The 9,691-nt window shown below is 31.2% G+C and overlaps 3 protein-coding genes across 3 annotated transcripts; 1 reads left to right on the top strand and 2 right to left on the bottom strand.

Moving 5' to 3' along the window:
- The first annotated feature begins 1,036 nt into the window (after positions 1 to 1,036).
- On the top strand, positions 1,037 to 1,750 carry LOC112418657 (uncharacterized). Its single transcript, XM_024775115.1, has one exon. The coding sequence runs from the start codon at positions 1,037 to 1,039 to the stop codon at positions 1,748 to 1,750; it is 714 nt and encodes a 237-aa protein (XP_024630883.1).
- A 1,005-nt stretch (positions 1,751 to 2,755) lies between these two features.
- LOC11428132 (hevamine-A) lies at positions 2,756 to 3,878 on the bottom strand. The gene has a single exon (XM_003592107.4). It carries the CDS (start codon positions 3,830 to 3,832, stop codon positions 2,939 to 2,941), a length of 894 nt encoding a protein of 297 aa, XP_003592155.1. The 5' UTR covers positions 3,833 to 3,878; the 3' UTR covers positions 2,756 to 2,938.
- Positions 3,879 to 6,217: 2,339 nt separating this feature from the next.
- On the bottom strand, positions 6,218 to 7,365 carry LOC11428131 (acidic endochitinase). The gene has a single exon (XM_003592106.4). The coding sequence runs from the start codon at positions 7,306 to 7,308 to the stop codon at positions 6,418 to 6,420; it is 891 nt and encodes a 296-aa protein (XP_003592154.1). The 5' UTR covers positions 7,309 to 7,365; the 3' UTR covers positions 6,218 to 6,417.
- Positions 7,366 to 9,691: the final 2,326 nt, after the last annotated feature.

Below are 9,691 nucleotides of genomic sequence, written 5' to 3'. Positions count from 1 at the left end.
GGTGTGTATCCACTTATGAAGGTGTGTGTTATCACCTCTCACAAACCTCACAACTCTGTGTGTAATGCTATAACGTTTTTGAAATACGTTTCTGAGTGTAATTGCATCTTTAACATTTGTATCTGATGTATATCAAAATGGCATGTACAATATTCAATGTTGTTCATTCATCTGGTTGCTTTCAAAATTTGTTGGATACATGCATTTCAAGTTTAGGACGACGAGATGTGTCAATTTTGGAAGAAAGTTTTCCAAGTTAAAGCTATTGTTGATTATCTCCTTTTAATTGGTTATTCAATTACAAAACATGATCAAATATTGGATGCAATTATCTGATAATATGAAGCATTTCTATCTGGTTTCAGAATCTAGACTTGACAAAATTATAAAGAATTGCAACTACTTTTTATGCGAAATTAGCTCAATCCGTTCAAGGATTGCATAGACCGGGGAACATGAGCATTATATTGGGTACAATTATTGAACATGAACAAGATGGCACTGAAAATAAGGGAAGTTTCATCACACTAGAATTATTGGGGATTTCGTATTATATTAAGTAAAGACGGGAATTGCAGCAAGCAGGAGACAACGATCTTTCAAACGACTGGTGAAGGAGTTCAATACTTCCTTTAGAAGCTGATTCATGAAGTGTGATTACAAATATTGAGCGAATCTGAAGTTTGAGTGATAATACTTTTAGTAATTCAAGTAACTTTAATGGCTGTTAGAGATTTGAACTCTGTCATTTGAGGTCACAGGGCTAAACTCATAAGATTAAACCCTCTCTATCACTCTTAATTTAACTTAATCATTTTTTCAATTTTGGAATCAACTTATCTCTCTTCAATTAGAGAGATTGAAATAGAGTTTGATCGAGAGTATCCAAACTGTTAAAAATACATTGGAAATAATGCTTGCACAACAAATTAATAACAAGAAATTCACCAAATAAATCAATAACAAGAAATATGGATGCTTTGATTTTTACTCTTCTTGATCAGCTATCTTACAAAAAGAATTATTTGTGACAATTATGTGGAGTTTATGGAAGCGCATGAATCTCAAGTTATGGCAACATCAAAATGAAACAATATTGCAGGTTGTTGAGCGTGCAAAGCATCTTTTGGATGAATGGCGAACAACCCAAATCATAAGATCGCGAAAAGAAGATGCCCCGTTGACGCATCAAAGTAACTATACCGACGTCAACGTGGTTGAATGGTCGAAACCGGCTCATGACAGATACAAATGTAATATTGACGCCTCTTTCTCCTGTTCCAAGAATATGGTGGGTATCGGTATTTGTCTTCGTGATGACAGGGGTGAATTTATCTGTGCTAAAACAAATTGTTTCTCCCCTCTCTGCGATGTTGATGTGGGTGAGGCCGTAGCTTTTCATACGGCGTTGAAGTGGATGACAGATCTTCACTATGATAATGTTGACTTTGCTTTAGATTCCAAGATAGTGGTTGATCATTTTCGATCTTATGTAGAGGATGATAGTGAGCTTGGATGTATCATGCATGCTTGTAGACAATTGTTTGACAATAGTTTTCAGAACTCTCATGTCGAGTTCAATAGGAGGCAAGTTAATGGGGTCGCTCATGAGTTAGCTAGGGTAGCCCCATCTAATGCTAGCTCCTACGTTTATGATAATGTACTGTCATGTATTTCTTTTTTGATTGATAATGAAAAGCACCGAATTTCTCCCTTTAAAAAACAAGAAATAACTCTCATTGTCAATTAATAATTGCTGCATTTGAACCTTTGGGACCAAATAAATCAATAACAAATAAATCAACTTATCTCTCTTCAATTAGAGATTGAAAATAGAGGACCAAATGTCCCAAAAAGATTGTAAATTTTTATTTTTAGGTTTAATTGTACTTTTGATCATCTATTTGATCAAACTCACGAAAATAGTCTCCATATTTAAAATTATATTTTTTGGTCCTCTATTTTATTTTTTTCCTTCCAATTTTGGACCCAACCCATGTTTCTTCTTTAAAAATGATGACTTTTGGAGAGAAATAAAAAAACAAGTTTTGGTCTTAAAAGCGATATTTTATCTTTAGATTTAAAATGGAACAATAACCAGCATTTGTTTTGCGTTTAAAATTTTCATTTTTTTGGGACAACAATTATGAGTTGGAACCAAAACTACAACAAATGTGAACATAGAGGATAAAAAAATTGATTTTAGAAAAGGAGTTGAATCAAAAGCGTAATTAAACCTAATTTTAATGTAATTTAAAAAAAAAAAAATTCAATGTAACTACAATAGTGGATTTTCCATTTATTCCATTTTATTAATGCTATGTGCATCATTCTCAACTGGAAATGGTCAACCATCTGTTGATTAATTATTACTATAATAATTGTTTAACTTTTTAAAATTCAAGAAATTATTCTTTTCAATATAAAAATTCTGTATTTAACTTTCTTAACATGACCCTTTCTTTAAAAAGACCATTTTATTAATGTTATGTGCATCATTCTAAACTTATAGTTCTAAACTTTGTTGAAATGGTCAACCATCTGTTGATTAATTATTACTGTTATAATTTTTTATTAATGTGAGTTAGGAGATTGTCATATTGATAAGGAGGTATTAGATAGTTGAAATTTTCAAGAGGAGTCCACATAAGACAATAAACAAAGAGGGATATAGTCCTAGAAGGAATGATAGGGAGAAATGTATGATCAATTATTGTGAAACAATGTGAGTGCAAAAAACAAACAGTAAACAAAATGCAAATAATAATTATTTTATGATTTTAAAGTCAAAAGTGGATAATCCATTTGCGCACTATTGGGGATAAAAGTTGAAAACATACTTTTCAAAGTACAATATTTTGTTTTTTAATAATTTAAAACAACAACAACTTGAATGAATATAACACTAAATCATTGACCAATTAATTATAACAACTCATCACACGCTTCCAATAATAGAAGTGCTATACCCAGTCTGCACATCATGAAACCTTGACCAAAGCATCACTCCTCCATACTTTCTTGACTTCTTAATTACAGGTAATATTTCTGAAGTCAACACATCTGCCGGGATAAAACCACTTCCGGCCGCCGCCGTAGACGCCGGCAGCCCTAAAAATATCTTCCCTCTTGGAACATTACTATTCCATTTATTCCATGAATTCACAAGGTTAGTTATGTTTCCATTATATTGACAAGGAGGATTATTGTAAAATTGTACCCAAACAAAGTCAAAAAGACCTGTTTCAAGTGCAGTGCCCAAAAATTTATCTGGAATTGGACATTGAGGAGCAGCACCAAGATACACCTTTTTTCCATATCTACTATACCCTTTAAGAAAACCTGCAAGGTGTTGCCAATTTTCGGTGGAACCAAGTTCAATATCAAAATCTATTCCATCTAAAACAGCATCACCTAATGGTCTTGAAGATGACTTGCCACCCAAGAAAGTGTTCCATAAAAATTTTGAAACGTTTCTTGCATCCTCAATTGAAGATAAAGAATAGCTTCCAATTCCGCCACCAATTGAAAGTAAAACTTTGATTCCTTTACTTTGGCAATCTTTGATTTCTGAGCTGAATTTTGTGCATGAATTTGGAAGTGATGGGTTGCAATGACCTGCGAGATTCATTTCAGGGGTTTGACCGTTACCGAATTTGTTTAGGAAAGCTATGTTAACATGGGAGTATTTTCCGGTTGCGCATGCTTCGGATAAGGTTCCCTCGTTGCCATTTTGGCCCCAATAGATTGCTATGCCACCAGCATGGGAAGTTGCAACTAGAGTGAGGAATAGAAGAATAAGAGACAAAAAGGTGTGAGAGTTTTTTGCCATCTTTGTGAAAGTGTTTGTTTCTAGTTTGGTATGTTGTGAATGATTTCTTGTACTTAGGGTATTTATAGGATGAGAAAAATGGCAATTTAGAAATTTGATGATTAGGAATGAAGTTTGGTTGATTCCAATTTGCAAAGGATGTTGTTTATTTTGGACATGAAAAAGTCAACTTTGTCCTTTCCCACTACCGTCATTTTTTTGCTAGACTAGATGCTTAGAACTTTTGATATTTTAATCCAGCAAAAATTGAATAGAGTAATGTAAATTTATTGTTTTATTAGTTGGTATATGTAATAAATTAAAAATAATTACTAGAAATTTCATGTTATATTACTTTACAATGATTAAAAGAGAATAATAAACATGATATTTTTGCTCAAAAATAAATTAGATGTATTTATTTATTTTATTAAATATTAATTATTTGATTTCATTCGATTCTGTTTTATATATTTTATTTTCCGTTAATGTGAAGACTCAAAGGTCAGAGGTCTTACTTAATTTTATATACTAGTAGGTGCCAACAACCAACTTTTCTGACAATTAAAATTTGTGGCTTCTATGTGAATTGGATCAGACGATTAATATTTTAAAACAATTTTTAATTTTTGATTAATACAAAATTTTGAATTTAAAATTCAGATCGTTTGATGAGATTAACTGACTATAAATGTTTTGATTGTATGCAGGGTCGGACCTTGGAGAGCGCAAGGAGCTCAATCAAACTGGACCTCTAAAAAATATGGACCTTAAAAAAAAATTAAGTATAATATCTACCCCCACTTAAATTAAAATATTACATGTTACTTCATTTTCTTTCTTCGATACACGTATGAGTTTTTTTTCTTTCTAGATTCTAGTTCTACTTTCTGAACATAAATTTGATGCTATCAAACCACCATCAATTTGTATAATCACTTAATCAGTCAATTTGAAAAACTATTTCACTGAAAGAATCACATCATTTCTTTTTCGCATAAACCATTCGTTTTTCCCTTTCCCACGACGTAGGAGTGACATTCCAAATGACACCGCTAGGTAAATTTCACATCTCTTTCACTTAATTTTATTTTATTTTGTTTCATGTTTAAAAGTTCTTATGATTCTAATTTTTTAATAAACTTAGCTACACAGAAAAAATTGCGTTTTTATTTTACTTAGGTTTATTTTAAAAAGAGAGTCGAACCTCCTATTTTATAGGAACGGTCCTGATTATATATAGTGAGTGACTTATGACTGCAACCAAACCTAGTCCTTTGTTCTGTCATTGTTTCCTTTAATTCGAGTGTTTTGATTATTGAAACTAAATTTGTCTCTTTGAACACAATTTTAGTAAAATATATTTCTCGCATGAAATTAATTTTGCTTCAAAATTTCATTTTAAATAGTAGTTATAGATATTTAGAACTTTAGGCACTATTAAATAGGTTAGGCTTAGTCCCATAAGTCCTAGCACAACTGGCAAAAATATCAAAATTGTTAGGTCGGACGTCATGATCGGGGTTCGAACCCCGGTATCTCCACTTTATATGTGTGAGTTTATGATGGCTTTGTCATCTCATCTATCTACCAAAATAAAAAAAGGTTAGGCTTAAACTTTTTAAAAAGCTCATTAATTTAAATAGGTAAGGTTAAGGTTTATAGAAAAAGCTTACTAGGTTTATCAGGCCGACCCATATATGTGTAATTACATATTCTCCATTATATTAATAAATTTTTGGTTTCTTTAAATCAAGATTTCCAATGAATTACAAAACTCTCTTGGTATTACTCTCTTATTTCAATTCACACGACATACTTTTGGACGTTACCCCTCTTAATCTTTTATTATTGTCATTCTCAGCTTATTTCGAATCACAAGTAAGGAACCCTATTATGAACAAAAAAAAAAGACAATATATATTAACATCTACAAACTCTACAAAATTTTATCAGATATACATGCAATATATGCTTATAAAGTGGGGAAAAAATGGATGTATATGTTTTACAAAATTTTATTGACCTATTAGCCTTTTAAGAACTATTTTAATTTCGTAAAATAGGATAAATGTTTTCTTCAAATAAAAAAAAAAAGGTTAAATGTTATATATATATATTTTTAATACAAATTAAGTTTCAGACAGGCTAATAGGTCAGACCTTGCTTTTAAAAAGGTCATGACAGACTTAAATAGAGTCTTTAGCAAACTAATAGCCGAAACTTAGACTTTAATTTTTTCAACTAGATCTACCTATTTAACCAAGGTTTGGCCCGCCCTATTCCTACCCCTGTGTGACCCAATTTTTGTGATCCAATATCATTTTTCTACATGCGGTTGTAGGCTGAAACAATTCTTTAAAGTTAGTTACTCACATAATGAAATATATTAAATATAAGAGCATCTAAATCTTAATTAAATGAGTATCATTCAAATAAGCTGCATATTTCCTGGAAATCACACATTATTTTCAATACTCTCTTATTATTACATAGATATAATTTATAACCAAGTGATCACATAGCACTTATTAATGTGTAGGAACAAAACCTACCATGAACATGCTACTTATTCCAAATACATAGACTAATAAACTAGTTAATAATTAAACACTGCCCTTAATAGCATTACTGTATCCACTTTGTCCATCATTGAATCTATCCCAAATCATAACACCACCATATTTAGCAGAACCCTTAATAGCAGGAAGAACTTGAGAAATCAAAACATCAGAAGGAATAAAACCACCACTTGGAGCAGCAGCATCATTAGCAGGTACACCTAAAAACACTTGTTTAGCTTGACTTGAAGTCCATTGATTCCAAGCATTAACAAGATTGTTAGTGTTTCCACTTGAGTATTGGCACTGAGGATTATTATAAAACTGAACCCACACATAATCAAATAAACCGGTATTAATAGCCGAATCCAAATGAGCATCAGGGAAAGGACATTGAGGTGCTGCAGACAAGTAAACTCTCCTTTGTGAGCTAAAACCATTAAGTGCTCTTGCAAGGTCATCATAGTGTTCACCACCAGCTTCAATATCAAAATCAATTCCATCCAAAACAGCATCACCTAAAGGTCTTGAAGATGACGTGCCACCCAAGAAATTGTTCCATAGGTAATTTGCAACCTGCGTGGCATCATCAGCTGAGGAAAGAGAGTAGCTTCCGGCACCACCTCCGAGAGATAGCAACACTTTGATGCCTTTGCTTTGACAAGTTTGAATTTCACTACTAAACTTTGTGCAACCGTTTGAGGCTGGATCACAATGGCCAGCAAGGTTTAGAGTTGGAGTTTGGCCATTGCCAAAAGTGGATAGAAAAGCTATGTTTACAAATTGGTAGTTGTTTGTGTTGCAAGCATCTGCTAAGGAACCTTCGTTGCCGTTTTGACCCCAATAGACAGCAATTCCTGCAGCATGAGAGGATTTGAATAGGGAAATGAGGAAAAGAGGGAATAACAGGATTGAAACTTGTTTGAAGGATGCCATGTTTGATTGTTTTTTTAAGGTTGTTGGTTTGGTTGTGTTGAAAATGTTGATGGGTTCATAGCATTATATAGGTGTTGGAGGGTATGTAAATACAAAGTTGGGTAAGGAAACTATGAGAACCGTGTTATGTACGTTGGTGATTAAATTGTTTGCATTCACTCGTAGGGAAGAAAAGTAATAAGAAGTATGAAATTTCAACATTCAATCTCTTTAGTCTTAGAAGTATCAAATTAAATTTGGCTAAGCGTGTAAGGGTCTAATTAATGAATCCCTTAAGATATCAATGGTAATTGATTGGTTTTTTATTCATCAAAGAGGATAGATTTTTTATTTTTAAAGGTTAGATTTGGCTAAATTATATGAAGTTTGTGAATATATTCATGGGACGGTTTTATAATAGGATTTAATTCATATGTAATATCATTGTAAAAAAAAAATTACATCGTGAATCATTATAGATCGTTCAATCATTAAAATAGTTTACCTTAAATCATAACTACTTTTAAATTTTTGATAATATTCTCTCAGTCTCGAATAATCACATATATTATTTATAGATAATTAACACTATTCTAGTAGTGAGGCCAAATCACGAATAACCCACGAAAGCACTAGCACCTAAGATCTGCGTTTTGGCACAATGCATGAGTGGTTGGCAAAATACATGAGTGCGTGAATTAGGCTTGAATACAGTGCAGATCGTGGTGTTATCGTGAGACAACTTTACGCTGTAAATAGTGTTTTCCTTCTAGAATATGAATATCTAATACGCTATGTTTCAAGTATAAAGTATTTTTTTATATAAAAAAACGTATTGAGAATTTTCTCCTTTAATCAATAAAATAAATATTGATGATCAAACTCTTAAGGCATGAACCTTGCTAACAGTTTAATTATTATTATTTTGTTTATATAGAGCTGACAATTTAATTCTCACCATCAGTCAACTATACTTTTGATTTTTGAAGTTCATATGAACCCTGCCTTGTGGGTTGATGATGAGCTGGCTTGAATTCGTCTTAACTAGGGATGAAACGTGTATAATTTATTGCCCATAGGCCTACAAAAGACTGGTTTTTTAAGATAGGTAAAATGTTAAATAACCATTGAATTTTATATATATAAATGAAGAGTTTAATATTTGAACCTCAATCACGACGTCTATTTATCAATTTTGACGATTTTACTGGTTGAATTATGACATGTGAATTTTAAAAGCTCATCTTATTAAAAACTAAGTTTTTCGTTTACATTAAGATGTTATGAGAAAGAAGATAAACCATCAACTCAGATTATTCTTTAAAAAAAACTCAAATTATTAATTTTAGAATAAAATGGCATTGTTTTGACATGACAAAACCACATAATATTGTTAACGGTCACCTCAACTCTCATTTAAAAAAATAATAAATAAATTTGTATAACATTAGAAAACATAAATAAATAAATTTGTATAACATTACAAGAATAAAAGACCAAAATAAATTTAAACACAACTTAATTTTAAGTAAATGATGAAAAAAATTAAATTAGGAGTCCAATCTCACCGTCTATTTGAGAGGATCCTGTTAAAATTGAAATATGAGTATTGTCATATCCCAATTTTTAACCTAAGGCTTCACTGACACATGTCACTTGACTCTGATCGATCTCTGATTTTTCAGTGAAAAAATTCGGCAAGGAGGTATTTTAAAATACCTCATTTTTTATTCCGAGTCGGACCCTCTTTTCTCTTTTTATTTTCTTTCCATCTTTTATTAATTTTAATTTTAAGATTAGTTACTTTTTTTTATATTTAATAATTTTTATTTTCCATCTTTTAATTTTATTTTTCTTTACATAATTTAGTTTAATTTGTTTTTTATTTTATTTCTTATTAGTTATTTTATTTTTATTTTATTTCTTTTTAATTAATTAGTGTCCAAAAAAAAAAACAAAGTGTCAATAGGTCCAAAATAAAATGTACAAGGTCTAAAAAAAATTTCAAGTCAAGTGTCAACTTTAACATTCTTTTTTCAAAATTCACCATAATTGTCCATTATTTCCATTAAACCAATTTTCCATTTTTCATCAACCTCCTCACCTATAAATAGAGCCCTCATTCCACACAATTTCAGACACCAAAAGTTCTCTTGAGTTGTCAAAGAACTTTTCTCTCTTCTCCCTCTTTAGCTTGTGTTAACGAGCTATTCTTTTCTTCTCCCTCTTTTTTTCTGTCCCTTCGGAAAAGTCCCTTCGGTAATTTTTGTCCATTCGATTGTCCATTTCTTTTATTTTCTTGCATTTTATTTCTTTTTAGCATTTTTGCATTTTATTTTATTTAGCATTTTAATTATTGTTATTTATTTTTCAGCAATTAGAATGTATTTAGGTCCAATGTAAA

Source organism: Medicago truncatula, chromosome 1 (genome assembly GCF_003473485.1).
Source record: "Medicago truncatula cultivar Jemalong A17 chromosome 1, MtrunA17r5.0-ANR, whole genome shotgun sequence".
NCBI lineage: Eukaryota > Viridiplantae > Streptophyta > Magnoliopsida > Fabales > Fabaceae > Medicago > Medicago truncatula.
The sequence above is the reverse complement of the archived record's forward strand: the minus strand, read 5'-3'. Positions and strand labels throughout refer to the sequence as shown.

Bases quoted from the DNA above. Each gene is read 5' to 3' on its own strand.
- LOC112418657 (XM_024775115.1), top strand. From the start codon at position 1,037: ATGTGGAGTTTATGGAAGCGCATGAATCTCAAGTTATGGCAACATCAA.
- LOC11428132 (XM_003592107.4), bottom strand. From the start codon at position 3,832: ATGGCAAAAAACTCTCACACCTTTTTGTCTCTTATTCTTCTATTCCTC.
- LOC11428131 (XM_003592106.4), bottom strand. From the start codon at position 7,308: ATGGCATCCTTCAAACAAGTTTCAATCCTGTTATTCCCTCTTTTCCTC.